A 19,788-nucleotide genomic window follows, 5' to 3' on the forward strand; every position below is an offset into this window, starting at 1 on the left:
AGAGGAAAACATTTTCAAAAAGCAAGACAACACCTATAACATTTCAAAGAATGAGAAACTGAAAGCCCTCCTTTAACACAATATTGAAGAAAAATATTCTATCTTTTAGATATTTCACAGATTTAGCTATTTTCCATACTCCCCCACCAAAATGATCAAAACTCCAGGCTGTGGAGAAGCAAACCCTCTTGTTCTAAATAAATTTGAGAACTTTGGTCTCTTCTGAATTTTCAGTGTAGAAACTGGATCAGCTGTGCCTCGAAGTTTCTATATCTGTTTTTCCTGTAATGTATACAGTTACGACAATAACTGGGTCACCCAGATGCAGAATCTAATAGGACGTTGCTTTGGAGCATAATGCAATACCCAGGATCCCTGGGAAGTGCCTCGATCAGGCCAGAGCTGGTGCTTTTCTGAGCGACCATAAACCTTCTAGAGCTCCAAAGCCCATCCTCTGCTCTGGTTCCAGATACGGAGGCATTTCATTTGGCACAAAATATTCTTTGAGATCAAATGCTTTTTAGCAGTAAATAAGCTCACCCAGCACATTGAAAGGTGAAGAGACCTATTACGTATTAGATCTTCGCGTTTCATAACTGTATCTTTGACTTTCTGGGCTGAAGACCCAGAGCAAAAAGGGAACAGACATATCTGTGGATAGAAAGACTTAAAAAGAATCCCTCGAGTAATTTTTTCCCCAGAAACAAATCTGAAATACCTATTTACAGTTTTGTTTTTTCTGCTACGGACATACATACATATCTGTGTGTGCATGTATGAGACTGCGAAGCAGAGACAGAAAAAGAGATAGAGAAAAATACAGCTCTTTTGTTTTTGGTCACTGTTCACAACCTGCTTTTTATGAATTATTTTTAACTTTATTTTTTAGAGCACTTTTAGGTTCCCAGCAAAACAGAGCAGCAAGTACAGTTTCCATACACCTCTGCCCTCCCCACGCACACAACCTCCCTCAACATCAGCAGCCTGCATTCAGTCATTTCAAAAAGCCTATTCTAGGGGCTTCCCTGGCGGTCCAGTGGTTAGGACTCCGCGCTTCCACTGCAGGGGCCGCGGGTTCCATCCCTGGTTGGGGAGCTAAGATCCCACATGCCGCGCGGCACGGCCAAAACCAAAAAAAAGCCTATTCTAACCACAATTCTTGGAGAAGCAATGTATCAAAACTGACAAGCTTCACTATGTACCTGTCGTAGATCCGAATGTTCGCGGGAATGGCGCTGATGAACCCCACTAGCTTTTTGTTCGAAGATACCCTGACTCCACAGTGCCACTGGAGGAGCCAGCCTGGGGGACGCAGAGCCCTGAAGTCAGTGCAGGCAAGGAAAACAGATGCGGTGAGTGTCCAGGAACACAGGGACAGACAGAGACAGGCCGACCCCCCCTCGCCCTGTCCCCAGCAAGCACACGTGACCGGCGAGACTCACCACAGCAGGAACTCGGGCGAGTAGTCAAAGCGGAACATGTTGTCGTCATCCTCCACGTAATTCTCATTCAGCAGCGTGTACAGCTCCCTGAGCTACGAGACCAAAGAAGCGTCCTGCCTGTGATGCTTGGGACCAGCGCAGAAGCAACCCACGCCAAGTCGGGGAACGAGGTCGAAGGTTTTACTCACCACTTCGGCGTTACCCAAATCTAAAGTGTCCCACATAAAACCCTGCGGCAGGGAATACGGCTCTTGACGCACGTTTTCTTTATCAGCTTCAATTGCGCCATGAGATGTTATTACTTCATCTGGGACGGGGAGGAGGGGAAAAATAAAGACAAAAAGAGAGACGATTCAATTACAGAGTGTCCTGACGATCCAAAATGGTCAGTTACAGGAAACAAAAGCGTGCTTAGGGCTCTTGAGTTCCACATAATCCTTAAAAGTACTGTATCGTTTCAGCTGCTGCCAGTGCGAAGCAGGGTGGTTACGCAAGGTGGAGGGTAACTGCTAGTGGACCAGTTACAGGAGAAATCCTCTGTCATCCACTGGCAAACTGGACATTACGAAACAATGGTGACTTCTCAGTCTGAACTTCTAGATTACAGATTAATCATTCAGCACAACTGCCGGCGACACAGGCTTGATATGACCGCCTTAGAGATGTTTTCTGTTTAACTGCTTTTTCAACCAACGGGGGGCAAGGGCTGCAGTGACCTGACCCCTCCCAGCAAAGTTCAAAATTAATTTCAGGACTGTTTACTTCTGTCTGGGCTGCTGGCAGCACAGTTCAAGCCATCAGTGTCTCCAGCGATTTCCACAAAGGCGCCCTTTCCCACTTCTTCCTCCGGAGCTTCCCAGTGAGGTTGGGATAAAATCCAAGCCCTTGACCGGGGCCACTGCTTGCCTGGCCACCGTCGACACATCTACCCAGCCCTGCCCTCAGGGCTTCGGGCCCACTGCCCTCCCTCGGACTGGGCCTCTGCCCAGAAGGCCCATCCCTGGTCTTTCACACGGCTGGCCGCTGGCATTTTTTCAGCTATAGCCTTACACATAACGTCCTCACAGCATCCTCCCCGACTAAAGCTTCTGTGGAGTATGTCCTCACCGCCCGCCCACCGTTTATCCTACTTTCCTACCACTGTTTCCCGGGTCTGCGCCCCAGTGCCTGGCATTTAGTGGGAGACACTCAATAAACATCTGCTGAATAAATGAGCTTCAGGTACAGTTATTACCATCACAGACCTTTTCACAGGGGGGGAAGTCACAGGGTTTGTACCAGCCCCAAGGGGTTTCTTCTTCTCTATTTCCTAATCCCTAACTCTGCACGTTCATCTTATCTCCACTCCACCAGCTCATCCCCAAGTGAATACCTCAGGCTCCAGGGTCAGCCCTAGAAGCCAGATTCCCAGCTGTTCCCCTGGGGTTCCTTGGGAGTTGCTCAGGGCTTGTCTGATCCACATAACAACACCAGGGGCCCACCCCACGCAAGCAGCTCCAAGCAGCTGGGTGTGTTTGACTGAACTGGGACATGGCTCTGGAGAGAAACGAAGAGGCAGAGTCTCCCTGACTTTCAAACGTTCTCCCCGACCTCAGGCTCCCTCTTCCACCATTAACCTGGTGTTGCCTTAATTGAGGTATGTAAAGAACATTCTAGGAACCCGAGAACACTGCAGGGATTTAGGGGAGGGGCCGAAACGAGGTGAGCGGCAGGGAAGTCTTCCCAAAGAGGTGCGCTGGGGTGAGGCGCCAGCTGGAAGAGAATTTTCTCCCCTGGGCACTGACCCAAAAGCCCCCAGCAAAACTTAGCCCAATCCAATACATTCAGATCAATAAATCTACACCCCTGTAGCTAATGGTCACTCAACTCAATGTCATTTAAAATCCAGCAAATTCATTCTAGAAGGTCCTCCTCCACTACCAAATAATTTCCAGAGCCTGAAAGAAAAAAAATCAAGCAAAGATAATTGCTTTCTTCTTTCTTTCATGCTCTGAAGCTCACGATTTTGAAGCTGCTTGGCGTGGGCATGGGTGGAAAACGAAAGGTCACTTTTAAAAAGTTTGAAACCCGTTATTTGAAGGCACAGAGAAGGATTGTTCCTTGCTTTATATTTGTTAAAACTGACTATGTGTACATAACTGGGCTAATAAGAGTTTGGGATGGCAATGAATACCTTCTATTATACAGATTTTGAACTGGAACTATCAAGGAAGAAAAGTATGGAAATAATATATGGAAATATGTATCTTCATATAAACGTACAACAAAGCAGCAGGTTCAGCTTGTAATACATTGAAAAACATTTTTATACATTTATATCATCTTTTTTCTGGCATAATGTGAAAGAGTAACAATGAAATTATTAAGTTTCTTTATTAATTATTAATTTAATAATTATTAAATTATTAAGTTTACAGAACCTTAAGTGGTAAAAGTTTAAGTGAAATGTGATAGAGCAAGCCGGGCACTGAGGGAAAGAGGCCTATTACAGATTTCTACACGACCCAGAGCACTTATGAAGGCCTTCACGGGGTGTCCCAATTCGCTTATTATACTGGAATGTTATCACATTGGTAATAATTAACAACATGGGTGAGTGTTCAGAATCCTATTGTTAAACAGAGCAAAATTTTCCATTTCAGTAAGATTTAATAGGGCAAATTTTCTGTGTCTTTTGGGATAACTGAGGTGTGAGATTGCTAAAAATTTATGCAGAAGAAAAACCACTCCATGAAGATCAGAACCAAAAAACTGGGGGTGGGTGAGACCCCTCTTATATACATATATTTAATACACTAAAGTTTGAAGTGTGGGGAAATTAGATTTCTTTATAGGGACAGGAGTTAGATTAAAATTGTTGTTACTGAAAGCCAATGTCGCCACCCAACACTTAAATTTTAAGAAGAAAAATATGACTTTTGTATAAATTTCGAATCTGTGGTCTAAAACAAATCATATAAGTGAAGTCAAGTCTCTTTTGTGATTTTTTCTTTGTTGTTAACCCAGCTTTGTTTTTTGGGGGAAAAGGCAGAAAAGCTTACTTAGTTTGGGTACCGGCTGTGTGTCCCAAAACTGGTATCTGTGTTTGGCAGCCTCATCAATGTTCCTGGCGGGGCCCTGGCATGCGGATAACAGCTCCATTGCCCTCTGGATATCCTGCAACTTCTGCATTGGAATGGTGGGATTCTACAACAGCAAAGACACACAGACACAGAATATGAGGAAGCTGCCGCTGCTCCCAAACCTGGGGCAGGTCCACGTGCACCTGCACTGGAGACTACACGGCGTTCGCTGGAGAAACGCACAACCCTCCTCTAAGTCTGGCCCTTGGGCTCAAGGATGCTAACGTATTAAAATATAAGCAAACGTATTAGGTTGAAGGCAACAACAGTCCTATAGCTTCAATGGGGCTCTGACAGTCTGGGAACTCTCAAGTAAACCGAACCACTCTCTGCTTCAGTTTCCCACCCATCTGCAAAGGGTCCTCGGTCCTCACCATTAATTACTCGTGTGGGCGGAGCAGCAGAGAGGAGTGCCCTGCAGTGCAAATGCTCTATCATACAGCAGCCAGTCAGACTCCAGCCTCGGCTCCACTGTTGGGGTTAATGCTCGGGAGGAGCAACGTGGGGACAAAGGAAATAACTTCTAGAACGGAAACCAGGCAGACGAGGGAAATTTTAGTTCATAAAAAGAAAGAAAGAGGGGGCTTCCCTGGTGGCGCAGTGGTTGAGAGTCCGCCTGACGATGCAGGGGACGCGGGTTCGTGCTCCGGTCCGGGAAGATCCCACGTGCCGCAGAGCGGCTGGGCCCGTGAGCCATCGCCGCTGAGCCTGCGTGTCCGGAGCCTGTGCTCCGCAACGGGAGAGGCCCACGTAACGCAAAAAAAAAAAAAAAAAGAAAGAAAGAAAGAAAGAAATCTGAACTTAGTGCCGGGCTGGGAAGGAAGTGCATCAAGAAAGGACTCTCTAAGGATGCCTCCTCCTGGACCACACCCCGCCCTCTGCCAATCCTGACGCGCCCTCCAGAGGCCACGAGGATGAGCAGTTTCCTCTATGGATTCAGATCTTGTGCAACCATAAAAGCCTTTTCCCCCCAACCCAAGTGGTGGAAACAACCTCCCTTTTAAGTAATACGTATCCTCAGTCTATAAAATTGACAATGCCTTTAAATACTAAAGTTCCTTCCTCAAAGCCAATATTCCTGTCATCTCTGAAGATCCCACAGCTCTTTTTTTTGGGGGGGGGGCCAGAAATCCCTCATGGAAAATGAGACTATAACTGAAATGAGCAAGTGGCATGTAGGACTAAATATGGAAATCGGTGAGGTTTTTTCAACATGTGAAATTATTGATTCATTTTAGAATTTTGATGCCATGCAAAGAATGCTCTTCACTGTGGGCTCAGAATTTGTTAGAAGGAGTCTCAGAGTCTTCGGTTTCCCTGTATGTCAACACCATGGGCACCAAGGAAAGGTACCATCGATCCTCAATGGTTTATTAACAGCAGCTCTGGACTTCTGTCCCGTTTTGACTCTGAAGTCTGTGGTCTGGAGCAAATCTTTGACTCTGAGAAGTCTGCTTGTTTGACCCAGTACAACAGGGTTTATTTAATACAGACCATCCTGTGGTGGCTTTACTCACTGGGTTCCCTTAAGATTCTTGCCCCTAAAATGATTCCAAGAAACAAAGTGCTGGAGTCTAACCAGAGGTAGGTTAAAGTCTTAATGTCTCCTCTTGGAAGTCTAACAGCCTCACCCAGGACTGCCACAAATTCTGTAAGCCATTCATCTTATATTTTGATTGAGGTCTGAATCATCAGGTTCATATATATCAGTTACACATACTAATTTAACAAAATAGTTTTGTTGTTCTAATTTACTGTATTTTTATATTTCTCTTGTTTGGGCCTCTTTTGAGCCTCCCACACAAAAGTAACTGATTTCTAGCAAAATGAAATTTACATTCACTTGAACTCCCAACAGTGCAATCAACTAGGAGATCTGCAACTTACAGAGGGTGAGAGCACAGCGCATTTCAGCTAGTAATGCTTGAACATGCACCCCTTTATCTTAAAATAGGCCACGTAGAACCCAGTCTTACAAAAATATACCTACAGTATCTGCACCGAATTTGCCATGGTAACCCTTCTTTCCTGCTATTTGAGTTAAATCCTCTAACAGGGCTATACCAAACTCCAACCCTTTTGTAACAAACATGCATCAGCATCTTTGTTCCAAAGGAGCCAATGATGGTACCCCATCTGCATGAAGAAGCCTTCAGAGTGGTTTCTGCCTTGGCAGGTTGACCAGCAGTCTTTACATGAAATCACCATTCATGAAATAGTCATATTCCAATGCTCACTATTAAATGCTTTCGTTTTTTACTGAAGTTAGGTTGATTCACAATATTATATTAGCTTCAGGTGTACAATATAGTGAGTCAATTTTTTTTTTTTTTTTTTTTGCCGTATGTGGGCCTCTCACTGCTGTGGCCTCTCCCGTTGCGGAGCACAGGCTCCACACGCGCAGGCTCAGCGGGGCCATGGCTCACGGGTCCAGCCGCTCCGTGGCATGTGGGATCTTCCCGGACTGGCGCACGAACCCGTGTCCCCTGCATCGGCAGGCGGACTCTCAACCACTGCACCACCAGGGAAGCCCCGTGAGTCAATATTTTTATAGATGACACTCAAAGTAGATTCAAGTAAGTACAACTTTCAAATCCATAGTGACAGAACAGTAAGGAAAACTCAGCTATGATAAATTCTTAAACCTATCCAATCACCTACCAGAGCAGCACCACACAGGGTGTTTGGAAAGGTGAGAATGTGTGCTGACCCCGCATTAGCCTCCCACTATCATATTCTGGTGTAAGAGTCAGACATGCCTCTTTTCCTCCATATCTGTTCCTTGGGAAATACTAAACACCAACTGTACTCTTTGCCCATTATTTTCCAATTTAATACCTTGGAAAAAGTGTTCAAGTCCTTCATCACTAAGAAGTGTACAAGAACCCAAATATCATTTTATTTTGGTTCTTGAGCGTAGACCGCAACATTCTCTAAACTGAAGAATCTCTAAAGGTCACTGTAAATGACGGTGTTATGTAGAGCTGACATCAGTTTCAGGGAAAGGAGCCGCAGTTTTTAAAATGCAGTGAAAAGCCCACATTAAAACAATTTTGACTTAGTCTTCATGAAAAAAGAAAAGAATTTCTCCACCATACCACGGTAGCAGTTCCTCCTGCCTTGCTTGGCTGTAGTTTCTTTTTCTTCTTCTTTTTTTTTAAATTCCAACCACCCACTCATTTTATTTTTTATTTTTTAAAAATTTATTGAAGTATAGTTGATTTACAATGCTGTGTTAATTCCTGCTGTACAGCAACATGACTCAGTTATACATATATGTATTTTTTTTCATATTCTTTTCCATTGTGGTTTGTCACAGGATATTGAATATAGTTTCCTGCGCTATACAGTAGGACTTTGTTGTTTATCCATCCTATACATACTAGTTTGCCTCTGCTAATCCCCAATTCCCATTCTGTAGTTTCTTATAAGTGACCAGAGGCAGAGGAAGGGCCCTAAATCACCAGGGGTACAGGGCTGGGCAGCAGCTGATGGTGATGACAGAAAGAATAAGGAGATGGTCACAACTGCATGTAAATAACACCACATTTGTCTGATGAAGCAACGATGAGAAATGGACAAGATATCTTGCCAGCTTACGGTGCACCTTATATGAGTTACCTTGGAACTTATGTCTGTGGATAGACTATTTATTACCAGAGAAGCAAGTTGAAAAGCTAGTGAGGGAAACTGCACTTTCTTCTCACCCCACAAAGGCAATCAGGGAAAAATTGGGGCAAGGAATTTTCCTTCCCAGTGATTCCTGGTCCTTATGTGTAAAACAGGTAACAACGACAACAAAACTACCTGCAAGACTCACTCAACATCGTAAGATGTAAAGTTTGTGCAAGAAAAAAACCTGAGACCCCACAAAACTGGCGTAACGGTAACAACTGCCATGTATACACAGTGTTCCGCATCAGAGGTCCCACCCCCCAGGCCACGGACTGGTACCGGCCCGTGGCCTGTTAGGAATCGGGCTGCACAGCAGGAGGCGAGTGGCGGGCAAGTGAGCGAAGCTTCATCTGTATTTACAGCTGCTCCCCATCGCTCGTGTTACCGCCTGAGCTCCGCCTCCCGTCAGAATTATGGTGAGTTGTATAATTATTTTATTATATATTACAATGTATTAATAATAGAAATCAAGTGCACAATAAATGTAATGCTCTTGAATCATCCCAAAACCATCCCCCCAGCCCTGGTCCGTGGAAAAACTGTCTTCCACGAAACCGGTCCCTGGTGCCGAAAAGGTTGGGGACCGCTGCTTTACATGGTATAAAAACCACATTATAAAGATGGTCTGATTGTGACCTCATTAACAGCCTATGAGCTGGGGAGGAGGCATGTCCCCAAGCTGCAGATGAAATGAGCTTAAGGAGGGGCAGAGCCTGGCAAAGGCTCACAGCTTGAGAGCTTTGGGGCAGGACCGAGCTCCTGCCATGACACCACGCGCTGCCCAACTTACTTGGAGCTACAACAATCAGATGACCTCTGCTTTGTTATGCTTCTAACTCTACCCCTTTTCGCTGTGAGTTTCTGGCATCGAGGGCTCTGTTTCCTTGGGCCCAGCACACGAGGTCTCTGTTCACAGCCAGGATGATGGGTGGCCCCAGGGAAGTGGCGCCTGGCATCGGCATCTCCAGAAGCATACAGAGATGCAGGGCCCAGCAGGACCATTTCTGGTTTGGTCCAAAATGGGTTACTTCCTACCCTTGGCAATAGAATTAAGAATGGCCACTGCAGACTGGTCCAAGGCAAAGTCAACATGAGACTTACCCATGGTTGCTCCTGCTGAAACCTGCTGCCAGATGGTGCTGTGCTATTCAGGTAATTAGACACCCAGAAAAATGAAAATGTGAATATCTTCTGAACAAAAGGGAATCAAATATTAAGCGTAACTACAAAAAAAACCCCCCAAAAACCAGAAACAAAAATCTAACAAGGTCACCGTGTGACTTTCTTCTATGACTACAACCTATGTACTAATTCACTGAGAAAGGAGGGATGTGGGCAGAATACACACACACATAGAAGCCCAGCACGGACCTCTTAGTTTTCTGGGTGCCAACATCAGTCCTGGGAAGGCTGTAAATACCCTGCTGTGACCACACAGTACACAGTCACGGCAACACCCTAACTACACCTCTGAGCCAACAGGGCACTCGCCTAAGCTGCCCGGACCCGCTTTCACACACATGGGACACCACGGAGGTTAAAAGAAAACATGGTTCTCACTTTTGAAGGCGGCTGAATTTTAATCTCCTGGGAATCAGATGCCGAGTCTGACTTGGTGCCTCCGGAATTCGGTTTCTCCTTTTTTCTCTTCTGTTTCTTCTTTTTCTTTTTGGCACCCAAATCACCTCCGGGACTCCTGTTAGGAAATTCACAGGGTTTGTAAAAACAACAACAGGTCATTATGTAAAATCTGAATTGCATGAAATTAATCATTTAGGAAAAACACATGTTATACACAGGAGGGAAAAACTATGTTAGGATGTGCAATATTCTGATTGATAAAAATATATATATATTTGCAGATGACCAAAATATATATTTTTCATCTATATTTGGTCTTGATCCATGGTTCCTGGGTCACAGCTTCCAAACCCCTTGGAGTTTCCTAAAAGATTAGAACTTTAAGGTAGGTGTCCCTTATGTCATGTTAAGAAGGTCACTTCTCGAAGCACCTAAGGATGGGGGCACGTCGCCAGGGGAGCCAACCCTGTGATTAGAGGGCTGGAATTTTCAATCCCACCTCCCTGACCTCTGGGAGGGGAGAGGGGCTGGAGGTTGAATCAAACACCAATGGCCAATGATGTAACCAATCATGCCTATGTGACGAAGCCTCCATAAAAACCCAAAAGGATGGGGATTCAGAGAGCTTCCAGGTTGGTGATTTCTCTCCAAGTGGAGGTTTGGGGACAGTGGCGCCTGGAGAGGACACGGAAGCTCTGTGTCCCTTCCCCACACCTTGCCCTGGGCACCTCTTCCATCTGACTGTTCCTGAGTTACATCCTTTTATAATAAACAGGTGATCTAGAAAGTAAATGTTTCTCTGAGTTCTGTGAGCTGCTCTAACAAATTGACCGAATCTAAGGAGGGGGGTCTTAGGAACCTCCAATCTGTAGCCTGGTCAGAAGCACATGTGACAACCTGGGTTTACACCTTGGAGGGGTCGGGGGGGATAGTCTCGTGGGACTGAGCCCCTAACCTGTGGGATCTGATGCTGTCTCTGCATAGACGGTGTCAGAACTGAGATGAATTTCAGGACACCCAGCTGGCGTCTGAGAATTGCTTGGTGCTATGTGGGAACCCTCCACCCCTACCTCCCCACTGGAACTGGGTCCAGGAACCCAGAAGAATATTAGTCTATGCTCAGTCATCCTGCAGGGTGCTTAGATGTCATTTAAGCAGGAAAACTGTAGCAATAAACTCTATTTTATCGCCAAAGTCAAATAGCTTTCACAGGTATCACTGCTCCACTAAGTTACTTTTAAATCAGCCTTTTCAGGGAGAGATACATGTCATAAGATATTCCATTATAAACATCTCTTGGGCACAACAAACCACTAATCTTGACACAAGAGAACCAAAGAAAGGGCATCTCTGCAGGGCGTGGCATTTTTCCTGATAAAGATTTTTATTAGAAGGATTAACAATAAAAAAACTCTACAGGAAAAAAAAAAGTTCACTGGCAAAACATTTCTGTTTGGAACCCTTGTCATATTAGAGCTATAATCTTCTGAAAGAGAAAAAGAGACACAAGGAGATTTAAAATTTCCCTTTCTTTGGGCCTACTCTCCCGCAGTATTCCCAGAAGGTAAATTCAAATTTTGAGTCAGACATTATTATTACATTATCCCCTGATGCAGGGAAAAGTGATGGAAATAAGCAATTCTGTTCTATTGTTCTTAATTAGCTCTATCTGTTCCTATTTTCTTTCTTGAATTTTTGCCTAATTATCAAATACATATTCATTATATAAGACACAAATGTCATTAATTAACAGCCTTATAACAGGGTCCCTCAAAGGCAGCCAATAGTTCTTCTGGTATAAATTCTTCTAAAATAGCCTTTCTTCTCTAAGCATGCCTTCGTTTTTACTACGAGTAAGTTTTCAACAAAAATTGAATCTTAAACACACTATTTTGAAACTTGGCTCCTTTTCTCCTTCCACTTAACAAATGTGTCTGGGATTTCTTTCTTTCCATGTCAGGATATATTGAGCTACCTCATTTCTTTTTAGCAACTGGGTAGCATTCCATTGTGTCAGTATATCATATTTTATGTAACCATTCCTACATAAAATATGCTGCAAAAAAAAATATTCTGGTACTTACATCTTTGTGCATTCATGCTAGTTTGTCCAAAGGTGGAAATGTGAGGTCAAAGGGCATGCACATTTTTAGTTTTAGTGGATAGTTAAGCTTGCTTTACTAAATACTCTTCCAGTTTCCACTATACCAACAGTAAATCAGTTGGTTCTGAATACAAGGAGCTTGGAAGTCACCACTCCATCCCAGCAGCCTGAAAAGTCAACAGTTCTTCTGAGATCCCTAAGGGTGGGAGGCAGGGACACAGGACAAACTGCTGCCCCCAAGATTGGAGAGACAGCTTCTGGGAGCAGAGACTCACGCGTGGAAACCTCCATGGGAGCCAGCGCTCAGGCAGGAACCCCTGGACCGCAATTCACAGAGCCCTGGAGGCTACATGTGAACAAGACCCAGAGTCAGGAGCCCAGTCACAGGGTCTCCCACGCTTTTGTGAGTTTTACCCTCAGGAGCACAGTCAGGTTCCCACAGTAGAGAGCAGAGAAAAATCCCCTCATGCTTCTGGTAGAGGGAGGGGAAAAGGAATCATTTCTGAAAAATGCCAGACGTTCTGTGCTTAACAAGGTCTGTCCTCAGCAGAAACTAGTCAACCAGAGCCTAAGCAGCTGGGCTACGGTCAGAGCCTGGGCTACGGTCAGAGCTTAACTAATCTAGGGAAAAGAAATACCTGACTCCAGCCCCCGTTAGCCATCCTGTTCACATTTGTGAGCTCACGGTCCAGAGGTGCAGGATCACTGAAAGACTGAGGCCGGATCACAGGACCCCGCAATGTCTCCCGCCCCACACGCCTCACCACCGCATGACCAAAGGCCTACTTACAGCAGTTCCTTTCACCCAGGACATCATGTCTGGCTATCAAGAAAAAACTACAAGGCATTCCAAAAGGCCAAAAACACGCCTGGGAAAGATACAGCAAGCATCAGAGCCAGACGTGGCAGGGACGGTGGAATGATCAGGCATGGGATTCGAAACAACTCTGATTAATATGCTAAGGGCTCAAATGGACAAAGCAGACAGCACGTGAGAACAGACAGGCAATGTAAGCAGAGATGGAAATCCTAAGAAAGAACCGAGAAGAATCAAAAACGCTGCAACAGAAATGAAGAATGTCTTTGATGGGCTTATTGGTACACTGGACGTGGCTGAGGAAAGAATCTCTGAGCTTGAGGATACAGCAGTGGAAACCTCAGAGACCCCCCTAAACCTGAAAAGCAAAGAGAACAAAGATGGAAAAAACAGAACAGAACATCCGAGGACTGTGGGAAAACTACAGAGAGTATAACATATGTGTAATGGGAGAACCAGAAGGAGAAGAGAGGAAGAAATGGAAGAAATACTTGAAACAATAATGACTGGGGATTTCCCCAAGTCAACAGCAGGTGCTAACCCACAGGTCCAAGAAGCTCAGAGAACACCAAACAGGATAAATGCCCCTAAAATGGCATCTTGGCAAATCATTCTCAAACTACAGAAAATCAAAGATGAAAAGAGCCGGAGAGGAAAAATTACCTTACCTGTAGAAGAACAAAGGACCAAACAGTAAATGAGAACAGCAATTTCCCTATGTCTTTGCCAGCACTGAAATATAACCATTCTTTTTCATACCTGACAATCTGATAGGTAGAAAAAATTTCACTGTAGATTTAATGTTCCTTTAGTTAACCAGGGGTGAGGCTACATATCTTTTTTTAAAAATAAATTTATTTATTTATTTTTGGCTGCGTTGGGTCTTTGTTGCTATGCGTGGGCCTTCTCTAGTTGCATGAGCCAGGGCTACTCTTCACTGCAGTGCGAGGGCTTCTCATTGCAGTGGCTTCTCTTGTTGCGGAGCACAGGCTCTAGGCGCGCGGGCTTCAGCAGTTGTGGCACGTGGGCTCAGTAGTCGTGGCTCGCGGGCTCTAGAGCGCAGGCTCAGCAGTTGCGGTGCACGGGCTTAGTTGCTCCGCGGCATGTGGGATCTTTCCGGACCAGGGATTGAACCCATGTCCCCTGCATTGGCAGGCGGATTCTCAACCACTGTGCCACCAGGGAAGCCCTACATATCTTTTTATATGTTTACAAAGCATTTATATTTTTCCACGAATAGCTCATTCATATTCTTTTTCCATTAGCCATCTTAAAAAACAATGATTTGTAGGTGTCCTTTATAAAAGCATGGATAGAACCTGTCATTTATTAAGAATTTTTACTTTGGGCACTTTAATCTCATTTAATCCTCACAACAGGCCTATGAGAGATACTACCCTCTGCTTATATTCCATTGCCTAGTTTGGTGTCCATTGTTTAGACTGTAAATACACAGTTTAGTTTTTAGCATTCCACTTAATTTATGGTATTTTTTCCTGTACAGACAATTAAAAATTTTATGGGGTCTAATACTTAAAATTTTTCCCTTGTGGTTTTTTGGCTTTCAAATCTTGCTTAGAAAGTCTTCCCAATTCCAAAATTACATAAGTATCCTTCTGTAACTTTTTCTCTTTTAGCTTTATGACTTTTGGGGGAAAATATTTAGCTTTCTAATTCATTTTGAATAAAGTGTGTAGAATGTGAAGTCCTGTATTCCTACTTTCCAAAAGTACGTTTCAAATACAAGAAAGCCCCTTTATAACACAGCTTGTTATTACAGGGGCCACACTGAGCGCCCAAAGACTAACAAGCAGATACAATAAGAGAGGCGGAAGTGCCTACTCGCTGGATACGATTGCATGGCAAGGCCTTGTTGCCAGACACTGCTCCGGGTGCAAGCGGTTTCGAAATATGTCTGCCAATTCTTTGATGCTTCTCCCATCGAGAGGTGGGGGTCTCTTTCCCTCCTCTTGAGTCTGGGCAGGCTCATCACTTGCTCGTAACGCAGTGTAAGTGACACTACATGACTTCTGAGACTAGGTCACAAAAGACCACACACTTTCCACAAGGCTCCCTTGGGATGCTCAAGTCTGGGGGCAGCCAGGAGCCACGTAAGAGGTCTGACTGCCCTGAGACCACCCGCTGAAGCCACGGGAGGGAACCCTCATGAATGCCCAGCATGGTCAAGTCTGCAGAAGACTCCAGCCCAAGGCAACATCCGTCTGTAAGCGCACAAGAGACCCTGGATGAGGAACTGCCTTTCCCAGCCTCCTCACCCACCGGATCTGCAAGCCTGATAAAGCAACGTTGTTTTGTGTCACCAGGCCTGTAACGGTGTTGCATGCAGCAATAAAAACTCAGTCAGATACGTGGGGTGTGAAAGTGGAGGGCTGCTGTAACTAAAACCCGAAACATGCGGCCCTGGCTTTCAGACCAGATGGAAAGAGCCTGCGGCGACTGTAAGCAGAAGCCTGACGGTCTCAAGGAGCCTGGTGGTGAGGGCCTGGGAAAGTAAAGGAAGTGATATGGGAAGATCGACGGAAGGGGACCCCCGTTATGTAGTAGAGGAATGTTTATAAAACTGCCGCCAGAGATAACGTGGGAAATAGAGAATGGACGTAATGAGCATGAAAATCTAAAACGATTTCTGGGCAGAAGGCTGAAATCGTGCTGGCTTCTCCCAGCTGTGAAAATGAGAGCAGAGAGACATTAACTCAAGAATGAGCTTCTCGGCAGTTGAGAGGAAGTTGGAGAATACACGAGCCCAGGCAGGGCTTGCTAGACTCAAAATTAAACTGTCCCTCATCCCCAGCAACCCCAGAAGGCAAAGGCTGTACATATTAAGAAATGGTCTCAGGACAGAAAGTCAAACCTGGAATACAGCTGTGGTTAGGACCTCAGAAAATCTTCAAGGTGGTGTTCCATAGACCATTTCAAACAGACAAAACACCCTCTCGGTTTCTGAAGGATGTGCCTCTTCTATTCCGTCTCTAAACAGTACAGCTTCTAAATCTTCTGGACATTCAGCCTCACATAAAGACCAAGGTAGAGAAAAGCTTATCTTGAAGAAGAGGTTGGCTGCAGACTGGTACCCGTCTGCAGCCTGTTGGGAACTGGGCCACACTATTAGAGGTGAACAGTGGGTGAGAGAGCGAAGCTTCATCTGCCACTCCCCATTGCTTGCATTACCGCCTGACGCATCCCCCCACCCCTCCCCGTCCATGGAAAAACTGTCTTCCATGAAACTGGTCCATGGTGCCAAAAAGGTTGGGGACAGCTGGATTATACATTGAAACAGGAAGTTCAGTACATTTTTTAAAGAATTACACCAGCTTGAAAGAGACAGAACAGGACAAAATGCAAAGAGGCCTTTGGACCCTCAGCCTTTTACAGGCAGGAAGCAGACAGAGAAGGTCACTCACTCAGATGCAAAGTCATCTTTTCTTTTGGAAGGAGGATTTAAAGGGCAGAACCCACAGCCCAAGGGACAGAGGCCAGAGCCATGGAGAGCAGCTCCTGAAGATTAGGACTGAACTCAAACCAAGGGACTGGCGACAGGTTCCTGGCTGGATTTCAGAACTGCTATGGACCACTGGCTATGCTGTGCTACTTCCCCCTTTTTGAATGGAACCACCACCGTGGCTCCCCTATACCTGTCTACCCTTCCACAATGGGCATGTGGGGAGCAGACAACATACCTGCTCATTTTAGAGGTATTGAGATGGACTCTGAGGGCCCTCATCCACCTAGACTTGGTTTAGATGATGAGATCCTGCACTTCAAGCCTGAGCCTCATATATAAGCCAAAACGCAATATGATTTGCAGGAGAGCCTCAGGGAGGGTAAATGTATTCTACTTGGGGTTGAATGTGCATACTTTTAATGGCCAGAAGATGGACTGTGGTAGTTTTCAATACATCCTCAAATTTTTTAGAGACTCCTCCCAATGAACGATGGAATCTAGCTCCCCTCCCCTTGAATGTGGATGGGCTTGTGACTCACAACCAATCATTCACAACAAATGTGTCAATATATGACTTCCCAGTCTAGGTGAGAAGCTCCCACCCACTTCTAGAGGTGTGCATGCTGGTGAGGCCACATGGGTGGGCTCTAGTCAACAGCCAGCATGGACGGACAGTCATGTGAGTGAGCCCCCCCTGGGCGTCCACTGCAGGGGAGCCTGCAGCTGACTGGAGCCTCAGCTGAAATCTGACTGTGACCCCATGCGATCCCCAGCCAGAACTCCCTCCAGCCATGCCCTTTCCAAATTCCTAACCCACAGAATCTGTGAGCCTAATAAAATGGTTGCTGGCTTATTAAACAGCAAGCTACTGGAACATCAAGATACAGCAATGAACAAAACAACGTCCTGCCCTATGGAGCATATATTCTTAAGGCAACAGACAACACACAGATGGGAGGCTTATGGGAAATTAAACGAGGCGGAGCCTGCACAGTGTGTAGCTTAGCGTCTGGCATGGAGTAAGCCAATCAATAACTGATAGGTACTGTTCTTATTACACATTTAGGCATGTTGTTTCCTCTGCCAGGACACCCTTCTCTCCTTCATTTCCTGGCAGATTGCTTTTCGTTCAAGATTTAGGCCAAGACAATAGACACATCAAAGGATGCTCCACATTGCTAATTATTAGAGAAATGCAAATCAAAACTACAATGAGGTATCACCTAACACCGGTCAGAATAGCCATCATCACAAAATCTACAAACAATAAATGCTGGAGAGGGTGTGGAGAAAAGGGAACCCTCCTACACTGTTGGTGGGAATGTAAGCTGGTGTAGCCACTGTGGAAAACAGTATGGAGGTTCCTCAGAAAAATAAAAACAGAGTTGCCATATGATCCAGCAATCCCACTCCTGGGCATATATCCAGACAAAACTATAATTCAAAAAAGATACATGCACCCCTACGTTCATAGCAGCACTATTCACAATAGCCAATATGTGGAAACAAACTAAATGTCCACTGACAGATGAATAAAGAAGATGTGGTATTCCATATATACAATGGAGTACTACTCAGCCATAAAAAGAATTAAATAAAGCCATTTGCAGCAACATGAATGGACCTAGAGATTATCATACTAAGTGCTGTAAGTCAGAAAGAGAAAGACAAATACCATATGATATCACTTATATGTGTAATCTCAAATATGACACAAATGAACCTACCTATGAAACAGAAACAGAATCATGGACATAGAGAACAGACACGTGGTTGCCAAGGGGGAGGGGGTTGGGGGAGGGCTGGGGTGGGAGATTGGGGTCAGCAGATGTAAACTGTTATATATAAAATGGATAAACAACAAGGTCCTACTGTACAGCACAGAGAACTGTATTCAATATCCTGTGATAAACTATAATGGAAAAGAAAAAAAAAGAATGTATATGTATATATGTATAACTGAATCACTTTGTTGTATAGCAGAAATTCACAAACGTTGTAAATCAACTACACTTCAAAAAAAAAAGATTTAGGCACGCTCAAAACCCAGTGCTCTTACCTCTTTCCCCACTAGAGTGTAAGCTGCCTAAGAACAGAAGGTCTCCCATTTCTTTAAAAAATGTGTGAAATAATAGAGAAAATATCTATTGGTCTTTGACCCCAGTCCCTGGCACAGAGCTCCTAAAACCCTGGGAATTTCCTGGGAGCGAGCAGTGTCTTTGGTTCCAGTGCAGTGCCTCTGCGTGGGCTCCTGGATGGTCACCACAAAGACCAAGCCATGATCAGAAGCCTGACATTTTCAGCTCCGTCCCCAGTTCTCCAGAGAGGGGAGAGGGGCTGGAAATGGAGTTAATGATCGATCGTAAGCCTTCACAGAAGTCTCCAGAAGTGCAGGGTTCAGAGAGCTTCCAGGCTGGTGATCACGTGGAGGTGTCGGGAGGGTGGTGCCCGGACAGGGCATGGACACCCGTCCCCCGCACACCTCGCCCATCTGGGTGTTCATCTCCATCCTTTACCACGTTCTTTCACAATCAACTGGTGAACAGTAGAAAGTGTTTTCCTGAGTTCTGTGGATTCAAATTAATTGAATCCGAGGAGGGGATCTTAGGAAACTCCAATTTGTAGCTGATCGGTCAGAAGCACAGGTGACAACCTGGACTTAGCATTGGCATCTGAAGTGGGGAGAGGGCAGTCTGGCAGGACTGAGCCCTCAACCTGTGGGATCTGACGCTGCCTCCAGGCAGATAGTGTCAGAATCGAGTTATATGGTAGGACCCCAGCCCACGCTAGCGCTGCAGGAATGCTCGGTGTGGGGAGGCGCCGATGCCTGGTGTCTGAAGCGCTGAGGGTGACAGCAGTGAGAGTCAGGAGAACACAGAAGGAGAACTGCGGTTTTCCTACTCAGGTGAACACTATCTGTGCTCACTGATATTTCTGAATTCCCCTCCTGTGGACATTCCAGAGGATGACGCATACACTCCGCATCCCACCCCACCCCCCAAGTGAGAAAAGTAGGCCCAAGCAGGCTGAGCCAATGGAAGTTGAGGATGGAACAGGTGCTGCTGCCAGGTGAGAGCACGTGAGGGCCGCCACACCTTCTTCTTTGCTGACTTCCCCTCCCAGCGAGCCCCAGGGCCTTGTCAAGATGACGCATCAGGAGGGGATGGGCCTCCTTCAGCTGAGGCCCGAGAGGCCTCCGAGGAGTAGAGGTCCCCACGTGCTGCGTGTAGTGCCGGGGGAGACCAAGTTTTGCTGACTTAACATGACAGAATTGTGGGCTTGGTCTTTACCACTTAGAGGATCCCAAGGGCCAGCCTCATCACCCACAATCTATGTCACAGACAGACAGGCAGTTATTCATGTGTTAAAATCAGAAAACTTTCTGAGTTAAAGTAATTCATTCCTCTGCAGAGTCAAAGCATGAAAGCCGTGTTCAACAGTGAGAAAAAGTGTTTAAAAGACAAGCGCATGAGCTATAGATTCGTGTTTCCCTCTTCTCCCTAATCCTGGAATAGAAACTAGTGTTCATTTTTAGAGATACGAGAAGACCCCGCCAAGTGGCACCCTCGTGGTCTAAAAACAGT

At 45.4% G+C, this 19,788-nt stretch overlaps 1 protein-coding gene across 2 annotated transcripts in view; it reads right to left on the reverse strand.

The window, feature by feature from the left end:
- The window catches only part of NMT2 (N-myristoyltransferase 2), a 56,092-nt gene that overhangs the window by 18,524 nt on the left and 17,780 nt on the right, over window positions 1-19,788 (reverse strand). For both annotated transcript variants that reach the window (XM_027121941.1, XM_027121942.1), the window contains exons 2-6: window positions 9,800-9,935; window positions 4,484-4,628; window positions 1,631-1,749; window positions 1,443-1,534; window positions 1,203-1,319 (exon numbers count right to left, since the gene is read on the reverse strand). In XM_027121941.1, the coding sequence (XP_026977742.1) occupies window positions 1,203-1,319; window positions 1,443-1,534; window positions 1,631-1,749; window positions 4,484-4,628; window positions 9,800-9,935 (609 nt within the window). The remainder of the gene's footprint in view (window positions 1-1,202; window positions 1,320-1,442; window positions 1,535-1,630; window positions 1,750-4,483; window positions 4,629-9,799; window positions 9,936-19,788) is intronic.

This window comes from Aethalodelphis obliquidens, unplaced genomic scaffold (assembly GCF_003676395.1).
Source record: "Aethalodelphis obliquidens isolate GAN/ISIS:26980383/991018 unplaced genomic scaffold, ASM367639v1 scaffold23, whole genome shotgun sequence".
Taxonomy (NCBI): Eukaryota; Metazoa; Chordata; class Mammalia; order Artiodactyla; family Delphinidae; genus Aethalodelphis; species Aethalodelphis obliquidens.